Source organism: Protopterus annectens, chromosome 9.part0 (genome assembly GCF_019279795.1).
Source record: "Protopterus annectens isolate FY-2018-M chromosome 9.part0, PAN1.0, whole genome shotgun sequence".
NCBI classification, from domain to species: Eukaryota; Metazoa; Chordata; order Ceratodontiformes; family Protopteridae; genus Protopterus; species Protopterus annectens.
In genome coordinates, this window is record NC_056743.1 from 192498930 (window position 1) to 192521702 (window position 22773).

General features: G+C 46.5%; 1 protein-coding gene across 1 annotated transcript in view; it reads left to right on the forward strand.

Moving 5' to 3' along the window:
- The window catches only part of USP47 (ubiquitin specific peptidase 47), a 3572488-nt gene that overhangs the window by 1024091 nt on the left and 2525624 nt on the right, over nucleotides 1-22773 (forward strand). Inside the window, exon 9 of the mRNA XM_044082726.1 lies at nucleotides 19743-19756. Coding sequence (XP_043938661.1) covers nucleotides 19743-19756 — 14 coding nt within the window. The remainder of the gene's footprint in view (nucleotides 1-19742; nucleotides 19757-22773) is intronic.

A 22773-nucleotide genomic window follows, 5' to 3' on the forward strand; every position in this document is an offset into this window, starting at 1 on the left:
TCCGCTTCTCGGCTCCTCAGAGGTCCTACTCCAGGAACCAAAGAGGACAGAAGAAGATGTGGTTCCGGAAAGCTCAACAATCCCGTTTCGCTCCGGATCCCTCGTCCTTCAGAGGTAGAGGAGGACATGGTGGACGCCGGCCCAGGGGCAGAGGGGGTCCGAAGAACTTTGGGTCGAGAGAACCTTTTTCGGATTGACCCACGCAGCAGCCCTGAGGGGCTGCCCGGCTGCTCCTCTCTGGAGGCAGTCGGGGGGAGCATCTCGGAATACCTAGCGAAATGGGAGTCCATTGCAACAGATCGCTGGGTGCTCCAAATCATATCCAGAGGCTGTTCAATTCCTTTCCTATCCCACCCTTCCCGATCAACAAAACTCCTCGATGTTCCACCCGATCAGAGGGAGGCAGCAGCATCAGAAATTCGAGGGCTGCTAAAAAAAAGAGCTATCCAGCATGTTCCTCCAGAACAATCCGGATCAGGCTTTTACTCCAGGTTCTTTTTAGTGCCAAAAAAGATGGGGGACTTACGACCCATTCTCGACCTGTCAACACTGAACCTGTCAGTTGCCAAAGAAAAATCCGGATGGTCACAATTCAATCCATTCTCCCTCTTTTGCAGGAGAACGACTGGATGTTCTCGATAGACCTCAAAGATTCGTACTACCACATTCTGATGGACAGACGATCCAGAGGGTTCCTCCGCTTTCGGCTGGGAGCCAGCCATTATCAGTTCTGGGTCCTGCCCTTCGGTCTCACCACAGCCCCCAAGGTGTTCACCAAGGTCATGGCAGTTGTTAGGAGCCACCTGAGGCTTCAGGGAATACAGGTCTTTCCATACCTGGATGACTGGCTCCTAACCGCCCCCACCAGGCATCAACTCTGCTCAGGCAGGGACCTAGCTCGTCACCTAGGGATCACAATAAACCACCAGAAATCCTCTCTTCAACCTACTCAAATTTTGGACTTCATAGGGGCCAGGATAGACACTACTCAATCCAGAGTCTTTCTAACAGCGGACAGACTTCACAGTCTAAGCCTTCACATTCTAGACCTCTTACAATTGTCAGCCCCCCCCCCAGCGGAACTAGTCCTGAGGGCCCTGGGATCCATGGCAGCGGCCATCAATCTGTCGCCCTTCGCTCGCCTGAAGATGAGAATCCTTCAATGGACATTACAAGTTCAATGGTCCATTCTCTTTCACCCCCTGTCTACTCCTATTCCCCTCAGCAGGATTTGCAGGGAGTCACTTCTTTGGTTGCTCTGCTCCAGCCGCCCTTTTGTTATACCCCCTCCCCAAGTCACGGTGACCACGGACGCATCTCTCCTCGGGTGGGGGGGGGGGCATTGCATGGGCAGATCCGTCCAAGGCACATGGACTTTCACAGAGACCTCACTGCATATCAGTGTCCTGGAGATGAGGGCGGTGCTTATAGCGTTGCAGGCTCTCTATCCCCTTCTTCCTCCAGGAACTATTGCACTTCAAACAGAAAACATGTCGGTAGTCTGGTACATAAACAAACAGGGGTGAACCAGATCCTATCCACTGTGCAAGGAAGCCATGAGAGTATGGGAATGGGCGATATCCACCAGCTGCTTTCTCATAGCAACGCACATCCCGGGTCGGTCAAACATCTTGGTGGACAGGTTGAGTTGGATGATCCACTCACCTTACGAGTGGTCTCTGAATCCAGCAGTAGCGGAGCAAATCTTCCTCCAATGGGGTCAACCTTGCTGCGATCTCTTCACCTCGCCTTCGAACACAAAGTGCAGCGAGTTCTTCGCTCTGATTCCCCCACCAGTGGAACCCCCAGAGATGCTCTAGTTCATGCTTGGCCATCCGGTCTTCTGTATGCTTATACTCCTCTTCCATTGATGATAAAATTCTTGCAGAAAGCTGGTCGATTGGGGAGCAGAGTTATCCTCATAGCCCCATTCTGGCCTCGTCAAACATGGTTCCCTTACCTGTGGTCTCACCTAGTACATCCTCCCTGGATCTTAGATCCCAATCCGGATCTGATCTCTCATCCTTTAGGATTGAAGACCCCCGACCTGGATTACCTCAAGCTCTCAGCTTGGTTGATCCAGTTCCCCTAATGGTTAGGACTCCCAATATATCTTCCTCGGTTAAGGCCATCCTGGTGTCCACCCATAAACCGTCTACCAGGAAAATCTACAAGAGTAAATGGAAACGTTTCTCTGTCTGGGCGGAGCATAGGAACTTGGACCCCTTCATGGCTCCCATCCCAGCAGTTTTAGACTTTCTCTCTCACACCTTTGATCAAGGAGCTAGTGCTTCTACTATTAAAGTTAAGTTAGCAGCTATTTCCCACTACCATGTTGGAAACAGTTCAGAGCCCCTAGCGTCCTCCAAGATTTGCAAAACATTCATGAAAGGTACTTTTTTGTTAAGACCCCCTATTAAAGATGCAGTGCCTCCATGGGATCTTACCCTAGTTCTTCAAGCTCTGACTGGGCCTCCTTTTGAACCTGCAGCTTCAGTCGACTTAAAATATGTATCTTGGAAGATGGCCTTTCCTGATTGCCATTACTTCTTCTAGAAGAATATCAGAGCTTCACGCTCTTTGCAGCAAACCTCCATACATCATCTTTCATAAAGACAGGGTCTCCCTCATGACTAATCCCTCTTTTCTGCCCAAAGTGGCTTCAGAAGCCAGCATCAACCAGTCCATCAGTCTACCTGTCTTCTTTCCAAATTTCCAAAACAAAGGAGAATACAGACTTCATTGTCTGGATTTTCACATACAGTTATGTTTTTACTTAAACAGAACAACAGATCTTCGAAAATCTGATCAACTTTTTGTTTCCTTTGCAAAATCCTGTCTGGAGAAGCCAGTCACTAAAGTAACCTTAGCCAGATGGATTTCCCAGTGCATTCTCCTAGCATACAAAAGTTCTGGTCGTCCGGAGCCCCTGAGAGTGCGAGCCCATTCTACCCGATCTATGGCTACTTCTGCTGCTTTCTGGTCAAGGGTTTCTTTGGACGACATTTGTTCAGCAGCTACTTGTGCTTCCTTTCATACTTTTATTGCACACTATAAACTGGATTTAATATCCAGAGGACGTGCATCATTTGGCTCCGCAGTGCTCCGGAATATCCTTCCATAAGGGCCTCCCAAGTTGCTGGTAGCTGGGGACTCTGTCCCACAGGTTGCTGAGCAAATGAAGTTAACTACTTCAGATAAAGAAGTTATGTACTCACCATAACGTTCCATCTGAGTAGGTAACTTCATTTGTCTGCAACCGACCCTCCCTCCATCCCCCTGACCCTTAGTTCGTTACCAACGGATCAGGATATGTCTTTGTTCACTTGACATCACTGGAACGTATTGTAATCCTTTTCCTAGGTTATAGAATTTCTATTGCCTTTTTTCTGGCAAACTCGATCTGAGGGTTAGAGGGAGATGGCAGGGCATTATGGGTAGGGGGAGGAGCTTGGAGCTTGGATCTTTTAGCTTGGAAAGCTGCCGGCTCGGATCCGAATTGGATCCGATACCCACAGGTTGCAGACAAATGAAGTTTCCTACTCAGATGGAACGTTATGGTGAGTACATAACTTCATTTTGTTGTTCTTTCTTCACTTGTTTAGCTATCCTTTACCTCCCTTCCCAAGTTAGTCTGCTGGCATTAGGGTCTTGTTCTTTCCTCCCTACTCTTGCCCTCTGTAGTTTATAGTGCTGTTGGCACTTTTCTTCCTTTCTACTTTTCTATATATAAAAAAAAAAATTCTTTGTCTTCTCTCCTTAGCGTGTATGTGTGGGTCAGATAAACTGCCTTTTTTTCTCTGTGTGAGAGTGAATTCCTTTTCCACAAAATGTCAGATAAGCCTACAGGTTTTAAAAGATGCACCTCTTGTGGGCACAAATTTTGAAATTCTGATGCCCACAACAGTTGTGTCTACTGTCTTGGGCCAGGACATTCGAACGCCGACTCCGTTACTTGCATAGCCTTCAAACCTCATGACCATTCAGATATAAGAAATGGTCTTTTGCCTTTTTCTGGGGCTCAAACCCCCTTCAAGCCTTTGAATTGAAAAGACCACAAGAAGTGAGCTCTCCCAGTTTCTCTGGGCGCTTTGTCTTTTCAGGCTGAAAAAAGGCCAAAATTATTGGATCTGACAATGTCTAAATCATCTTAAGATCTGCCAGACTCCAGTACAGCATAATCTGTCCTTATATCCTAACACTTGAGATACCAGTGAAGCCTCGGATCCAGCAGACATTTTACTGATCCAGAGCAACTCTTCCCCGGTCAGGCCTCCCTGGGATCCTAAGCCTTTGAATCAGAGGTCTCTCAGCCATACCCCTGTTCAGTGCAGGCCATCCTCTTCTGTTCTGACTTCTCTTGTCACACCATCATCTGCTAAGTCCACACATTTGTTAGCATCCTCTAGGTCTTCTCAAAACTTTTCCCAATCAGAGATGGACTGGATGATGTGAAGTTTTCTCAAAGCTCAGATGCAGATAGGGCTCTGTCCCACCCTGGCTCTGTAAGAGCGCCAACACCCATGCTACAAGCTCCTCTTCAGATTAGACCTACTGTTTCGAAGTCCTAGGATCCAGTTTGTCTGAAGAGAGAGTCATCATCTGATCCAAGAATGTTTTTCTTTGACTCCGTCTGTTTTCTGGACCAACTGTGCTCTGATGCCCTTGGATCACAGTGGGTCCCTGATCCGAGATGTTAGTGTTAGCTCTGAGGGTGTTGGCTTTGGTTCTTACCTGGTCAGATCTGTTCCTTCCTCGGGGGGGGGGGGGCCTTGGTTTTTGACAACTCAGACCCGACTTTGTCTAGAGGCTTCGGATCTGGGGTGGACTCCACTCTCTCTTCTCTGGTGACTTCAGCTCCGATGGAGGGGGGGAATTTCCCCAACCCCGTCAGCCTACTAGGTAGTAGACAGGGCTTTAGTTAGACCTAGAGATGCAACTCCTCCTCCTACAGATCCTACCCAATCATTATATCATCCAAGGTTTGAGTCCATCCATCCTGCCATTGGTCAGCCCAGCCCCAGTAAGCCTCCAGACTACTTCCCCGCAGGGGTCCCCCCTTCTTCCATTTCTTCCACTGACCATCCCACAGAGAAGGTTCATCAGAAGAAAACATGCAAGAGGAGACATGGACTCCCCATTGGAGTCCTTAACCAAGGACACTGATTTTGATGAAGGAGAAGGATCTCCCACATCTCCACTGGGCGTGGTCTCCTTCGGAGACTTCCTTGAACTTCTGAGGCAAAAAAAGTGACTGGTCCTCCCAAAGTCCTTCTTCCGAGGAATCTGTTTTCCTGGAGGCTTTTGAGGTGGGCCCTTTTATACCCTGAGTGACTCATTGACTTAGTTTCCCACCACATTTGGAAGGAACCGGACACAGTCAAGCCGATCCCAAACATCCTGATAAGTTCTGGAGTCCTCCCTCTGACAGCTTCCATTGTTGCAAGGGTGTCCCAGTTGATGTTATTGTGTCAGCAGCCATGAAAAAGGAGCTCACCAAACAAAGCTCCTCTGTTCCATCCCCCAAACAAGGAATCTCGGCCCTTGGACAGACATAGAAAGCATCTGTATGTCTCAGCCATCTTTGTGCTGATGGCATTGAAGTACTTGGCACATTTTACATGTCTGCAGAGAGATTTGGTCAAGGGGCTAACCAACTCTGAAAGAGACTTTGTAGGTGGAGAACCTTAAATAGGTTTTTATCCAACTGGCAACTCTCTCTTCCCTTACAAATTCCTTGGTGAGGCTGATTTTGCACTCTGCAGAAGACACCTTATGATTTGCTGATGCAGGCATAGTCATTAAGAAACATGCCTTGATGCGGCTTTGCGATTTTGTGGAACTCTTTAAGGAGTCTTTCATGGCTCTTCCTTGTTTGGACCATCGATAAGAGAAATGCTTGTCTGCAGCGGAAAAAATAGACAGACCTTGGGATCAAGTTTTCTATCACCCAAAGAACCTTTTAAAGAAATCAAAAAGGTAGGAAGAAGACTTGGTTCAGAAAATCTCAAGGACCTTTCCAGGACTCACACGGGGATACCTCTTCAGGGGCAAAGGAGCTCGTTTCAGTGGCAGACACCACCCCAGAGGCACGGGGCTCCGCAGAATCAGGGCTTCAGTGAACCATTTTCCGATGAGCCCTACCAGCACTCCTGAAGAGCTGCCCAACTGCCTGTCTCTGGAGGGAGTCAGGAGATGTACCTAGATGCCTGGACAAACATAATGCTTGGGTGCTAAAAATAATATCCAGAGGTTGTTGTATTCCCTTTCCCTCTCACCTCCAAGTCTCAGGAGGGTACACCCTGACATGCCACCCAGTCAGAAGGAGTTTGTCATTTGAGAAATACAAAAACTTCTAGAGAAGAGTCATCCAAGAGATCCCGACTGAAAAATGGGGTACTGAACTTATCCTTGCTTTTTGATGCCAAAGATACCATGGGACCTATGACCAGTACTGGATCTCAGCAACCTCAACCTGTATATTAAAAGTCGAAGTTCCCGATGGTTATGCTTGAGTCCATTCTGTCACTTCTACACTAGGATGATTGGATGTGCTCTATAGATCTGCAGGACTGATATCGCATCAAAATGAACAAACTGTGCAGGAGTCACTTGCGCTTTCAGCTGGGGCCAGTCATTACCATTTCAAAGCACTGCCCTTTGGACTCACCACGGCCCCCTGGGTATTTACCAAATGTATGGCAGTTGTCGCAGCTCACCTGAGACTAAAATGATTCTAGGTGTTTCCATATTAAGACGATTGGCTCCTCACTGCACCAACAAGGCATCAGCTGATTCAACCCAGGGATTACCTGCTACAGATCTTCTATGCCTTGATCTATGATCTTCTATAAACTTGACAAAGTCAAAACCAACTCCTGTGCAGAGTATAGAATTTATAGAAACCCAAGTAGCGTCCTTACCTCTGCATCGCATAATTTGTCTGAGACGACAGGTCCAGGACTTGTTGGATCCCCCATCTCCTTCATCCCAGTTAGTTCTCAGAGCACCGGGGTCTGTGTCACCAGTCATCATTCTAGTACCCTTAGCAAGATACTGTATGCAAGTCCTACAAAGGACCCTGGCTGTTCAATAGTCCATTCTTTACAGCCCCTATCTGCTCCTGTCAGACTAACTCCAGTATGCAGAAGTCATCTCCAGTGGTGGATACAATCAAGTGACCTGTCGCTGGGCAGATCATTCTCTCTCCCCCCTCCAATAGCCACAGTGACCACACATGCTTCCCTTTTGTGGTGGGGGGACATTATCAGGTAAAGATTGTCCAAGGCACGTGGTCATAGCACAAGACCAAGCTGCATATCAGTGTCCTAGAGAGGAGAACAGTCCTCCTAATGTTGCAAGACTTTCAGGACTTTCTCCCTCTAGGGACTATTGCATTTCATACAGGCAACATGTCAGTGGTCTGGTATATAAACAAACAAGGAGGATCCCTATCCTATCCATTATATAGAGAGGCTGTGAGAGTTTGGGAATGGGCAATCTCTTCAAGCCACTTTCTAAGTGCAAAGCACATTCCCGGGAAAACCACTGTGGTAGCAGACAGTCTCAGCAGGTCCATTCTGACCCCTCACGAGTGGTCCCTCAATCAAGCAGTAGCAAACCAGATTTGTAGCTGTTGGGGACAACCTTGCTGCAGTCTTTTTGCTTCTCCCCTAAACAACAAATGCAGCAAGTACTTTGCTCTGATCCTCCCAAAAGGGCAGTCACCGAGGGATGCTGTAGTCCACAATTGGCCTCCGGATCTCCTTTATGCTTAGCCCCCCCCCCCCTTCCCTTGAACCCAAAGTTTCTACAGAAAGCCAGCAGGCTGAAGTGTTCAGTTATCATTGCCCCCTTCTGGCCTCGTCAGGTATGGATGTTCATCGTGTTACACTGCTGCAGTCATTACACTTGGGTTATCCTGCCGTCAGGCTGTCCCGCAGTCGGCCAGAGTTCCAAAGTCTTGGTCCGGCATCAGTTGCTGTCGCTTCTTCCCTGATGTCAGTGCGCCAGGGGTATATAAGATGCAGCAGACTCCATTTTCTTCAGTCTTTCTTGCCGCGCGGTGCCCCAAGCAAAAGCAGTTAGCAAGTGCTGGTCAGCTGACTCCTGAGATTTTCGAAGTCGAATTTCAGATCCGAAGTCTTCAATAAAGCTAAGTACCCCGTTGGGGAAACTTTTTTCTTGCCTCAGACCGATGTCAGAAAAAGTTAATAATTGTATTTCTTGTGGAAAGCAAATACCTCATAAGGACTTCCACTCTTACTGTATTCCATGCCTAGGCCCTGATCACGACGCCACTGGTTGTCAGTTTTGTGTTAAATTTAACAAATGCACTATAAAACGACGTTTTGATTTTGCTTTGCACTATTTTGGCCGAAGGTTCAATTATACTATGCCGTCGGATCAACCAACTACCGCAATTCTCAAAAAACGCAAAGACTAGGATAAAGACAGGCATTCGAGGTCCAAAACCGACGACAAAGCCTCTTCTAGGCCAGTCGCCGGTTCTCAGTGAGGTGCTTTCGCAGCCCCTGACACCTGCTATCTCAGAGCCACAGGCCGCCTCCGACTCCCACGTGGAGACAACTAGGCCTCTGGAAACTCAAGGTATTGGGCCTACAGAAACTAATCCCTCAGATGGGTCCGGAGCCGCTGAGCAGGCATCGGCTTCTGAGGGTGTTTTCAGACCTTCACAACTTACCATTAAACCAACAGCCAAGGCAAAAACACCATTAAAGACAAAGAAGCAAGTACAGCATTCTCCTGGACAGTCCTCCATGCCTAAGAAACAGATGCTTAAAATGGCCGAAGACCTCATTACTCTAATCAGGGGTTCCCATCCCCCTCCTAAGAAAAGGCCTAGGCAGGATACAGACTATGATTCCTCTGATCAGGTTTCCATTTCCTCTGATTCCTCTTCAGACCAGGGATACTCTCTACCCCCCTATGAGGACTCTGATGCTGAATAATCTATCCCTTCAGCCTCTCCTCCTGAGGATTACTCTTTTGGGGAAACTTTACATACCATGAGGGAGCATTTCCATTGGGAAAGTCAGGATTATTCAGAATCCAAGAAAAGGCTCAGGGACTTCCTTTTATTGCCTCAGCACAGGCCCCTGGCTATTCTGCCTGTGTTAGATATTGTGGATGATGTGTTCTCTGAATCCAGCTTATCTCTTGATTCTTTGCCCCCTGCACCAGCCAAGCCAGATAGGTATTATAGAGTCCCTGACTCTCACAAGTTTCTTTATAAGAACCCTTCTGCCTACCCAGAAACCATTTCCCAGGGTCCCAAAGGGGTTAAGGCTTCCATTGCAAAAATTCCAGTCCCCTCTGACAGAGATTCTATAGCATTGGATAGATGGGGGAAGAAAGTTTACACTTCTGCAACTTTAGCAGTAAGGGCTTTGAATTGCCAGTTTCACATGCTTAAGTACCAACAATATTTAATGGCTCAGTTAAAACAGAAAATGCTTGCAAGCTCAGAAGCTCCTGACTACAAAAAAATGCAGGATTTATTGCATGCAGTTGAAGAGGTGGGAAAACATACTCTGCAATGTGGTTTTGATTCTTTAGAGGCCTCTTGTAGAGCCGCAGTTACAGATTCTGTGATTCGAAGAAATGCTTGGTTAAAAGAACAGAGTTTACCTGATCATGTTAAGGCAAAATTGTTGGATGCTCCTTTACAACATGATACCTTGTTTGGTGTTAAGGCAGAAGAGGTGTTAAAGAGAATGGAGGATAAAGCTAAATGCAAACAGTCAAGTATTTCTTACAGGTACAGCCACCTCGATTTAGCAGAAATTGGCCTACAAAGAATTGGTCCTTTCTAGTGTCAGAAAGGCCACAGAGAGGCAGATACAGACGCCCAAGAGGCAGATCTCAACCCCAAGGCTCTAACAGACAACGACAGTGGGGTACCTCAACCATAAAAGGAGGTGAGGACAGGTCTCAACCTTATAGGAAACAGTCCCAATGACTTCCCCCTTCGTCTGCCAAACACTTCCCTTTTGGCAGCCCCCTTAGGGGGAAAACTAGCACTTTTTTCACAGAATTGGCAAACAATCACCCAAGAGAAATGGGTTCTGAATATTGTGTCTTAAGACTACAGATTCCACTGTCACACTTCACCAAGGCTAAAAGGAATGCCAAACCTGCCACAAAATCAATGGGCAGAGGCTCAAAAACAAATTTCAGCCCTCATGGACATGAGAGCTATTCAAAAAGTACCACAGCAGGAACAAGGACAAGGATTTTACTCAAGACTCTTCCTGGTCCCCAGAAAGGACAAAGCCTGGAGACCCATACTAGACCTTTCAACTCTAAATACTTACCTAGATGTTCCGAAATTCAAAATGTTGACACTACAGCAACTTCTTCCCATGCTGGGCAAGAAGGCTTGGCTTGTTACCTTGAACCTCAAAGAGGCAAACCTGCATGTCCCTATCCGATAAGATTGCAGAAGATACCTCAGATTCAAAGCTGGTACAATGCACTACCAATTCTCTGCACTGCCCTTTGGCTTATCTACTGTGCCCAGGGTCTTTACAAAGTGTCTGGCACCAGTAATTGCATTTTGCAGACAAAAAGGAATTCAAATATATCCATACCTGGACAACTGCCTCATTCAAGCAGAGAGAAAGGACATTCTTCTAAAACATCTGGTGTTTGTAAAAAAGTTGCTAATTTCTCTAGGGTACACAGTAAACGAAAATAAGTCAAAACTAGTGCCCTCACAACAGATAATATTCCTGGGTGCCAGCTTAAATACAACGGCCCAGATGGCTTATCTCACGCCAGACAAGCAAGGACAACTGACTCAATATTTTCAATTACTGGCAAAAAAGTCCCATCTCCTTGCAAGAAAAATTCTGCAGGCCCTGGGATTCATGGCATCCTGCATACTACTAATACCATATGCCAGACTGCATATGAGGAAATTACAATGGTACCTAAAAAATGTTTGGACTCAACACTCTCACAGTTTAGAAGCAGTAATACCAATAATTCCCTGCCTACAACAGGAGTTTCGATGGTGGGCATAGGCATGTCACCTCAACAAAGGTCAGCCTTTCACTCTACCCACAGCCAGACAGATTCTAACAACAGATGCTTCGGATTACGCCTGGGGAGCACACATGGCAGGAAAATGTATTCAGGGCAAGTGGACCACAGACCAAATGCATCTTCACATCAATCAAAAAGAGATGTTGGCTGTTCAAAATGCCCTAACAGCTTTCAAGGACCTTCTGCATCCAGGACATTTATTATTAAAGACAGACAACACCACAGTAATGGGGTACACAAACAAGCAAGGGGGCACTTATTCGTATCCCCTATGCAGGCAAGCTATGACCTTGTGGAACACAGCTCTAACTTACCAAGTTCATCTGCAGGCACAATTCCTGCCAGGAAAGAAAAATACTCTGGCAGATGATCTAAGCAGAAATATCATGGACCCTAACGAATGGAAATTGAATCCAGAAATCCATGGTAATGCAAAAATGGGGATGCCCAGACATAGATCTTTTTGCCTCCTCACTGAATTGCCAACTACAAAAATTCTGCACAAGGACTTAACCACACATAAGCATGGAAAGTGGATGCTCTTTCGTTCAGCTGGAAAAGCCTAAAAGTTTATGCCTTCCCACCACTGCCTCTCCTTTCAGAGGTACTCCTAAAAGCCAGACAAGAAAAAACACAGATGATCCTGATTGCTCCAGACTGGCCACGTCAGCACTGGTACCCAATCTTAAAGAACTTCGCTCAAGGCCTACCATGGATTTTGCCTCAAATTTCACACCTTCTGACTCAACAAAACAATCAGATCCTGCACGGTCAGCTCAAAACCCTAAACCTGGCTGCATGGCAGATTCATTAGTCAAACAGGCAACACCTCTCTCTAAAGCTGTTATGGATGTCATTTTGGAGGCCAGGAGGCCTCGCACCAGGAAAACTTACTCAGAAAAATGGAAGAGATTCTGTGCCTGGAACCAGGCTCAAAGCCTTGACCCTCCTGTCCCAAACATTCCTCAGATTTTACAATACTTAACTGAGATGCTGGGCAAAGACCTATCCTTCTCATCAATTAAGATCCACGCCTCTGTCATTTCAGCACATTACAACACAGACCCTCCTTTATTCTCTCATCCCTTGCTAAAGCAGTACCTCAGAGGGGCTAAAAACATATGACCGCCCCGGAGAGCACCAACACCAACTTGGGACCTCAATTTTGTTTTGGAAAAACTGACCCTGCCACCTTTTGAGCCAGCCAATACAGCCGATCTAACATTTTTATCATGGAAAACAGCTCTGCTCCTGGCAGTTAACTTCAGCACAAAGAGTCTCAGAGCTACAGGCATTAATGGCAGTGGAACCTGTTATAATTTTTCATCAGGACAGGGTTTCTTTAAGGACAAACCCTACCTTTATGCCAAAGGTGGTATCTAGTTTGGCTCTTAACCAAACCATCCATTTGCCAACGTTTTATCCAAACCCCCAGAATAAAGGGGAGAAACTTCTGCACTCTTTGGACATACACAGGCAGCTACGCTTCTACTTGGACAAAACAAAAGCTTTCGGGAAAACTGAGCAACTGTTTGTAGCATATGCTTCAGGATCACAGGGCAAGGCTATCTCCAAGCAGACTATTTCCAAATGGATAGAACACTGTATTCGTTACTGCTACACACAGCATGGAGAAACAGTCCCTAATAACATTAGGCCACATTCTACCAGAGCAACAGCCACTTCAACAGCCTTTCTCAGAGGAGTACCAACCAAGGAAATTTTGGAGGCTGCAACTTGGAGTTCAGTGCACACCTTTACCAAGCATTACCACTTGCCTCTTTACTGTAAATCCACAGCAGGATTTGCCACTGCAGTTCTGCAGGGCCTCATAGCCAATCCTAACTCTTTATAGACCAACCACCCAACCTTAGCTTTGGGATTCTACCCAAGTGTAATGACTGCAGCAGTGTAACACAATGAACATAGTACAGTTTTGTACCTACCCTAAATGTAGATGTTCGAGTGTTCACACTGCTACAGTCCAGGTTACCCTCCCTCCATTCCCTCTGTCCTAGCTGGATTTATCTATACCTTTCTGTCCTATACAACCTTTGTGGTGTATTTGCTTGTAACTGAAGTTATTGCTTTTATTTTTTATATATGTTTTATTAGCAATATGTATTGCCTACCTACTTGGGGGCACCTGACATCTGGGGCAAGAAAAACTGAAGAAAGTGGCCTCGGATGTATGCACTGACGTCAGGGAAGAAGCGACAGCAACCGATGCTGGACCAAGACTTTGGAACTCTGGCTGACTGCGGGACTGCCTGACGGCAGGATAACCCAAGTGTAATGACTGCAGCAGTGTGAACACTCGAACATCTACATTTATGGTAGGTACAAAACTGTACTTTTTGCATAAATATATAATACAAAATGCACCGTTTCACATAAAATTAATATTTACAAAAACTTCAGCTTAGAAAAAGTTAGCATATTGTCAAAACATTGCATTTGCATGATAGTACAGCTAATATAAACTATCCTTATAAGAAATTGTAGTGTAGATTTTAGAACTGTTTTACCTAACATTAATTCAGTTTGTGCAGCTGAATTGCAGTAACACATAAAAGCATGGTAAATGACAAGTATGAGTTATTGTTTATACACACATGGTGAGATTGAAAAAGCAGTCTCTTAGGAATTAAAAGTATTTATCAAAAGAGAAATAGTAATAAAATGAAAGTAAATTGTAGTATACTGGAAGAGTAATCCCATTGAAGGTTGTTTAGGCAAATTGAAAATGTGGTTGGGGGATTGTGAAGGAAAAATAAAGAGGTTTATGGGGAAGGAGGGAGTATATAAAGCAGATGATAAGAAGGCAGGAGAGGAGAGTGATAGAAATGTTCTCTTTATAAGGGGTCTTTCATTGATGTTTGGAGAGAATTAGCCTTGCAGTTGTGATTCTTAAGGTTAGCTTACCCGGGTGTGGAACATGTATAAAGACAGGTGTTGTTTAGGCACTGTTTCGTAGGATCATAGGAGGTTACTAGGCTTGCGACCCGGAGGTCATTTCAAGGCTAGCAGTTTCACCCCAATGTAATACCATGGAAATGTTAGATCTGAAGTAGTTGGCTTCATTTGGTCTTCAACCTGTGGGTTGCGGATTCATATCGGATCAGACTCAGCTGCATAACTAGCATCTGATCTGAGCTCCAAGCTCATACCCTTACCCATAATGCCCCATGTCTCCTTTCTTACCCCAGATCTCGTTTGCAGCTGAAAAGTAAGCATCATGCTCTGTGTTTTTTCTGGGTAATGTGTCAGTTTTGGGCCTTTTTCTCTATGTTTAATCTTTCTAACTCTGTCTCTACTTTCTACCTCCCCACCCTACGTTTGGTCGTCAGTTTAAAAAAAAAAAAAAAAAACTCTTCTCCTTTCTGTTCCTTTTCTCTAGCTTGTGTGTGTGTGTGTGTGTGTGTGTGTGTGTGTGTGTGTGTGTGTGTGTGTGTGTGTGTGTGTGTGTGTGTGTGTGTCATGGCAGCATGGCTGATACCCCAAAGCCATGTTTTAGGAAGTACAGAGAGTGTGGTCACACTCTGTGCGTGGTATGTCTTGGGGCTGCTCATCTGCTTACCTCCTGTCCTATCTGTACGGGGATTAAACTTTAAGCTTATTTTGAAGGGCTTACTTCCCTCCTCGGGGATGGTAGCCCCCACAGCCCCGGCTTCTGCATCAGCCTCAGCTTCTTCCCCTTCTCTGGCCACTGGGACTCAAACTCCTGCCAAGAGGTTTGAGGAAGGGGAGAAGCTGAAAAAAGATGTGCCTAAGAAGCTGCCTGATCGCTCGGCTCTGGCATGGCCTCCACCGAAAATTAGGCAAGTGACTAGACCAGGATCTCCCTGACTCCATTCTCCCAAGTTTTCCCCTGAGCTGGTGGAGTCCCGGATCCATTCTCCTGTTTGGGCATCCCCTCGTCAGCAGTTCAGATCAGTGTCAGTATCCTCCTCCTCCCGCTGCACCCGGAGCCTTAGTGAGGCAGAGATGGATAGGATGATGCTGAAGTTCATCCACACCCAAATCCACATGTGAGTCTTGCCTGCCCCCGCTCCCTCCGGAGCGAGGAGCTCGCAATCTTTCTTTACCCTGATTACTCCCTCTCCAATCTGACCTTTGGTTGTGGGCCTGTTGATCTGAGGACCCTCGAGGTCGGCGCTGATGGTACCTTGTACCTCGATGTCAGCCATTGCCTTGAGCGTGTCGGATCCGAGCTCTCAGAGCCGTAGCCTCGGCGTAGAATCCGAGCAGTTGCTATTGGCTCTGAGTGAGTCGGAGTGCAGTCTTCCCCTCGGCATCTCCACTCCTGGAGTCTCGGCTCTGACTTCCCCGTCAGGTCAGAGGGGGATGGCTCCTACTGGCACTACTCAGGATGTCCTTTCGCCTTTGGCCTTTGACGTGGTGGAGAAGGTTCTCTCGATGTCATTGAGGCCCTTGACCATCTCGTCCTCAGACTCCGCTTTGACTCGCTCTCTTTTCGGTATGGCCTGACCATCTTGCCATCTCAGGGACAGCCTGATGCTGGTTTGCCTCAGGAAGCTCTCGCTTGGGAGAAGCAGGATGTTTACGAGTCCTCCCCAGAGATTCCCACTGAGGCGATCCCTCGCAAACGGACATGCAAAAGGAGGCACTTGGACTCCCCACTAGAGTCCCTTACTGAAGACACTGATATTGGAGGAAGGGGAAGGTTCCCCCAGTCATCCCCTGGGGATGTCTCCTTTGGAGACATCATGGAACTCCTCCACCAAAGGGGGAGGGGGGTGGTCTGCCCAAAAACCAACCCCAGACGAATCAGTGTTCCTAGAGGTATTCGTCGCAGGCCCATCTAATTCCTGAGTGTCCCCTCCCGCTGATCCCTTAGTGGATCTCATAACATCTCTGATGTGGAAGGAACCAGACATAGTGGAGCCCATCCGAAAGCGCCAGGACAGAATTCTTTGCCACCCTTCGGATAGGACGTATTGGAACAAAGGGTCCCCAGTTGATGCTATGGTGGTGACAGCTGCCACTAAAAAAGAGCTCGCTCTGGAGAGCTCTTTGGTCCATCCTCCTGACTGAGAGTCGTGGAAGATGGATCATTTCGGGAAGTGTGTGTATGCTTCAGCCACCTTCTCAGTAAGAGCACTGAATTACATGACACGTGATTCAGCTGCAGCATGAACTAGTAAAGGAGCTTGCTGAGTTGACCCCTGAGTCCATGTCAGGGAGAGACAAGAAGATGTTTACTGCTCGAATGGCCACTATGAAGTCGGTCACTAAGACATCCATGCGTCTCCTTTCCCATGCTACTGAAGGAGCAGCTAGGGCTGCCAGCAGGTGAAATGCCTTGTTCCAGCTATGTCAGTTCTTGCAACCCTTTAAGACATCATTAACCAGTGCCCCATATTGATGGTTCTTCCCTGTTTGGGAAGTTGGCATGTGATACTTTGGTCCAGAGTGAGAAGGATGGGAAGACACTGCCTGCCGTCGGATCTACTTCTCCACTCCTCAAAGATTCTTTTCTAGATATCAGTGAGGGGGATAAGAAGATGTGGTTCTGGAAGTCTCAGTTGTTTTCCCCGGACACTCAGGACTCACCATCTCCTAGAGGCAGAGGGGGTTATGATAGACGCTGCCTTAGAGGCAGAGGGGGTTCGAGAATTTATCAGTCTCGAGAACTGTTCTCGAACAGACACGAGCAGCAGCCCTGAAGGGCTGCTCGACTGCTCCTCCCTGGAGGCCATCAGAGGCTGGTTATTGCTATACCCAACAGAATGGCAGGCCATAACAACAGATCGTTGGGTGTTGCAGATCATATGCAGGGGCTACTCAATTCTATTCCTTGAACCACCCCTTCAACCAAAATACCTTCCAAAGGAAGGAAGCAGCTCTAGAAATAAAAAAGTTGCTAATAAAAAGAGTCATCCAAACTGCCCCCCCCCCCACCCACCCACCCACGACCAATCCAGATCAGGCATTTATTCCAGGTTCTTTTTAGTGCCAAAGAAAATGGGGTACCTAAGACCCATTTTGGATCTATCCACCTTGAACCTGTCAGTTGCCAAGGCAAAATTCCGGATGGTCACACTTCAATCCATTCTGCCCTTCATGCAGGCGAACCACTGGATGTGCTCGATAGACCTTTAGGACGTGTGCTACCATATCAAGATGGATGGGTGCTCTCGGAAGTTCCTCCGCTTCTGGCTAGGAGCCAATCATTATCAGTTCAGAGCTCTTCCTTTTGGTCTCACCACAGCCCCCAGGGTGTTCACCAAGGTGATGGCATTAGTAGCGGCTCGCCTGAGGCGTCAGGGTATTCAGGTCTTCCCTTACCTGGACGATTAGCTCCTTGCTGCCCCTTCCAAGTATCAGCTTTGTCAAGCCAGGGATTATTTCCTCTCACTAGCACAGAGGCTGGTAGGCTGGTGGTCTGGTACATCAACAAACAGGGGGGAACCAGAAATTACCCCATTTGCACAAAGCCATGAGAGTGTGGGAATGGGCGATCTCCACAGGACGTTTTCTGGTGGCAACACACATTCCTGGACAGTCCAACATTCTAGTGGACAGGCTCAGCAGATGTGCCGTGATGCCCTACGAGTGGTCTTTGAATCCTTCAGTGGTGGACCAGATCTTTCAAAAGTGGGGTCGGCCTTGCTGCACTCTTTTTGCATCTCCTTCCAACATGAAATGTAGTGAGTTTTTCACTCTGAACCTCCCTCAGGGGGAAGCCCCCAGAGATGCTCTGATTCATGCTTGGCCTCCCGGTCTCCTTTATGCTTAGCCTCCTCTGCCCTTGATATCAAAATTTCTTCAGAAAGCTCGCAGGCTGGGGAGCTTTGTGATCTTCATCATCCCATTCTGGCCTCGCCAAGTCTGGTTTCCCTCTCTATAGTCTCATCTAGTAGTTCCACCATGGACGTTGGCTCCAGTTCCGGATCTCATTTCTCATCCCTTGGGGATTCCTCATCCTGACCTGGACAGTGAAGCTCATAGCTTGGCTGCTCCAGTTCCCATAATTATTAGGACTCCTGGTTTATCTTCTTCTGTTAAAAACATTTTGGTGGCGGCTCACAAGTCTTCCACCAGGAGGGTATACCGTAGTAAGTGGAAAAGCTTTTCACTATGGGCCTCTCAACGTGCATTGGATCCCTTTATTGCTCAGTGTCTGCGGTATTGGAATTTTTGGCAGGGATTTTTCAGCAAGGTGCCAGTTCAAAAGTCCAACTAGCTGCAATTTCTAATTTTCATGTAGGGGAAAATATGATTTTGTTGGCCTCCTCTAAACTTTGCAAGGCCTTCCTTAAGGGTACCTATCTTTTGAGACCCCCCGGTGAAGGCCCCTATGCCTCCGTGAGACCTTACTTTAGTGCTTTAGGCTTTAGTCTCACCCCACGTTGAACCTGCATCCTTGGTAGAGTTGCAATATCTGTCTAGGAAGACTGCTTTTTTAGTTGCCATTACTTCTGCTTTGAGAGCATCAGAACTTCAAGCACTATCAAGGTTCCTTGTACGATTTTTCATAAAGGTAGGGTGTCTCTACGTACTAAGGAGGTAGGGTTAGAAGCCAATATTAATCAGACGATCAGTCTTCCAGACTTTTTTCCAAATTTTCAAAATAAAGGAGAATACAAATTACATTTGCTGGACGTCCATAGACAGTTATGGTTCTATTTGCTCAGGACAAAAACCTTTCATAAGTCTGACCACTTTTTGTTTCTTACTCAAAACCGTTTTTAGGGAAACCAATCTCCAGAGTTACGATTGCCCACTGGATTTCCCAATGTATTATTCGGGCGTATTCCTTTAGGGGAATTTCCCTACCAGGTCAGATAAAAGCTCATTCTACCAGATCTAGGAATACTTCAGTGGCTTTTTGGTCCATGGTGTTGTTGGATGATATTTATTCTGCAGCTACTTGGTCCTCATCTCATACCTTCATTTCACATTATAAATTGGACATCGTATCCAGGAACAGGGTAACTTTTGGCTCCGACGTGATCTGGAATATTTTTCCATGAGGGCCTTCCAGGTGTATAGTAGCTGGGGACTCTGTCCCGCAGGTTGAAGACCAAATGAAGTCAACTACTTCAGATAAAGAAGTTATGTACTCACCATAACATTCCATTTGAGTAGTTGTACTTCATTTGTCTTCAATCATCCCCCTCTCCTTCCCACAGCCTTGTCAGTACTGTGCTGGCTATATATATGGTAGTTGGACACCTTACGGATGTATTTTGCCATGCTTTGCCACAGGAAAGTTGGGTTGCCAGTAGTGGTAAGGTCTTGTTGGGCAACAAACTCGATCTGAGATCTGAAGGGAGGAAGGAGACAGGAGAATTATGGGTAAGGGGAGGACCTTGGAGCTTGGATGAGATGCTACTTATGCAGCCGAGTCAGATCCGATACAGATCCGTAACCCACAGGTTGAAGACAAATGAAGTACAACTACTCAAATGGAACGTTATGGTGAATACATAACTTTTTTTTAATACCCAAGATTGCATTTTGTAAGGGCTACCCATGTCCAGGAGGGTTTTGGGCACTGTTCCCAGTAAGAATTGACAGTGCCCCGTCCCCTTGTTCAGGTTCCTCTTGAACAGTGTCATAGAGGTGCTCTGTTTCACATGAATAGGTAGCCTATTCCAAAGATGCGGCAGTCTCTTCTCTGGGAGATAAATCTATACCTCCAGCATGCTCTATTTAAGTCGCAGGCCATATTTAGGTCCCTGGAGTGATTTACAGGTATGCAACAAGTTCATTAGGTTTGGGTCTGAGATTACTCTGTAATCCAGGCATAAGTTTCCCCTAAGAAGTCTGTACGATAGAGTATAATGACAGGGACTTTAGTTGGTCTGTGTATGGCACTTGCTGGAGTCCCTTGATCTTCTTAGTGAATAAACCTCTGAGATCTCTTCAGTTGCTGCAGATGCTTTGTACGGTACATCCCGAATGGGGTGTTATACTCAATTATGGGCCGGATTAGTGCCAAATATAGAGGGCTTATAACTCCTTTTGCTCTTGAAGTGATGCCTTTACTAATCAAGTGTATTACATAGAAACCCTTCCTTACTACAGTAGACACATGATTGTCAAAGTTAAGGTCACAGTCGTCTTGTGATCCCAGTTCCCTTACCTCTTCATAGGTACTTAGGGTATTGTTGTTGATCTGATAGTGTTATTGGACATTATTTGTGCTGAAGGGAATGATGATGCATTTCTTTGCATTCAGTTTGAGACCATGACAAAAACACCAGTTGTTGGTTTGCGCAAGACCTTCCTGGAGTATTTGGAAATTCAGTAATTGCACCCAGTTTGCAGACTGTAAACTTGGTCAGCCGCAACCCCTTAGTTTTGACCTCGGCTTCTGAGAAGTGTATACCAAACAGTAGGGAGCTCAGCACTGACCCCTGTGGCACCCTTCTGGTTGATGTGAAGTCAGCCACTTTAATAGTGTATGTCTGGTCAGCGAGCCAGTTGCTAACCCATCTTACAGTGAAGGGGTTTACATTCAGTTTGCTAAGTTTATCGGTAATGCCTGCATGTAAAAGTGTGTCGAAAACCTTTGCCAAGTCAAGGTATGCCTTATGCACAGATTGGCCCTCGTCAGTGGTCCTGGTCACATTTTTGAAAAAAATCCACCAGATTTAACAGGCATGATCTGGCCTTAACAAAGCTGAATTGAGTAGGATCAAGGGTTTGGAGGTCGCCTATGTCTTTATTTATGAGGTCTGTAATGATACGTTCCATGGCCTTACAGATGAGGCTGGTCAGTCTTTTGGGTCTGTAATTCCCGGGGTTTGTTGCTAGTTCACCTTTGTGGAGGAGAATAACTGATGTTAAGTTGCCTATCTTGCTGGCGCTCCGACTCGGCCATCTTCTATAGCTCAAGAGCTATTTACTGGCTCGAGGCCACCCTTTATCCCATGATGCCTAGCGCTAGCTACCCAGATCTCGTTTGCTGCTTCAGCTGCGAGGTGTCTTTTTTTCTGGCTCAGGCTTGTATTAAGTTTATTATAGAACTATTTTCTACAAAAATAGTATTTTTCCTAGGGGTTATTGTTAATTTTTAATTTTATACTTGTATTAGCTAAGTGTGTAGTACTAGTTCCCTTCCCCCCCTTTTTTAGAACTCATTTACTTTAGAGAGTTCTCCCCCTCCCCCCTTATCCTTTTCTGTCAGGTTAGCCATTTAAGTTAGAGGCTTTCCTTCTATCTTTTTTATAGGCCAGCCATTTGAGTTAGAGGCTTCCTATTTATAAAAAAAAAAAAAAAAAATCTTTAGTTAGTCTGTAGTATACTGAGTTTTTTTCCTGTAGACTGTATATTATTGTTAGCTGTTGTGTTTTTCCTTTGGTTTCAGGATGTCTAAAGAATCCAAGGTGTCTGGGTTCAAGAAGTGTGACTCATGCTGTCAGAAAATGTCTCTGACAGATGGGCACACTTCTTGCGTCTATTGTTTAGGCACTGTGCACCTGCAAGACTTTTGTTCTATCTGCCATGCATTTAGTCCAAGAGTTCTGCAGGAGCGCAAGAATAAGCTTATTCTTGGGGGTCTTTTAAAGCCCCAGGATTCACCGGCCAAGATGCAGCCTTTGAAATCGCCTAAAGTTACCAAATCATCGGCTCCAAGTTCGGAGCCATCTTTGGTTCAAACTATTCCTGCCACTTCAGTTCCGGCCGGAACCGATAAAACTATTTCCCCATCGGCTCCATCAGAAATTTCGGAGTCGTCACGGAGCCACAAGAGGTTGAGGTCCCCCCTCTCTAGAATCGATTCATTCGGCGCCTCGCTCTCTCCTGCTTCAGAGCGAGCGCAGTCACAGATCTTCTCACTCCTCTCGATCCTCTAGGCTCTTGGATCACGACGTGGAGAAGAGTGGTCAGTAAGTTGCTTAAGTCGCAGGCACTTGCCAAGATGTTGTCCAGCCCTCCTCAACAGGTGTCTGCTCCATCCACTTCTATCAATGTTCCTCCTCCGACTCCATTGAGCTTGGAGCCGGAGTTCGTTGGGGTTCGACATGGATCCGGAACTTACCCAAGGTTCTTTTTGGTACCAAAAAAGACAGGGGACTGGAGACCGATTCTGGATCTCAGCAGACTAAACAAGTGTGCTCAAAGGAGAAAGTTTCGGATGGTCACGCTTCAGTCCATTCTACCCTTTCTGGGTCAGGACAATTGGATGTGCTCTATAGGTCTTCAGGATGTGTACTATCACATCAAAATGGACAGGCGCTCTAGGAGATTCCTTCGCTTCCGGCTGGGAGCCAGTCATTACCAGTTCAGAGCTCTGCCCTTTGGTCTCACCACAGCCCCCAGGGTGTTCACCAAATGTATGGCAGTGGTCACGGCTCACCTGAGACGTCGAGGATTCATATCTAGATGACTGGCTCCTCACTGCAACTACCAGGCATCAACTTCTGAAAGCTAGGGACTACACAATCTGGTCCCAGTTAGGCATCACAGTAAACTTCAAAAAATCTGCCTTGTTGCCTGTCAATCTGTCACCTATATAGGAGCAGACCTAGACACAAGGAACATGTCCGCAAGACTGCCGCCAGACAGGTTGTCTACAATTCGACAGCAAGTACAAATTCTAATGCAGAGCAAAAGGATCCAAGTCAGGTTCGTTCTTCAAACTCTGGGTTCCATGGCAGCGGCAATTTTTCTAATCCCTCTGGCCTGCTTTCACATGAGAATCCTTCAGTGGCTTCTGTTCACACA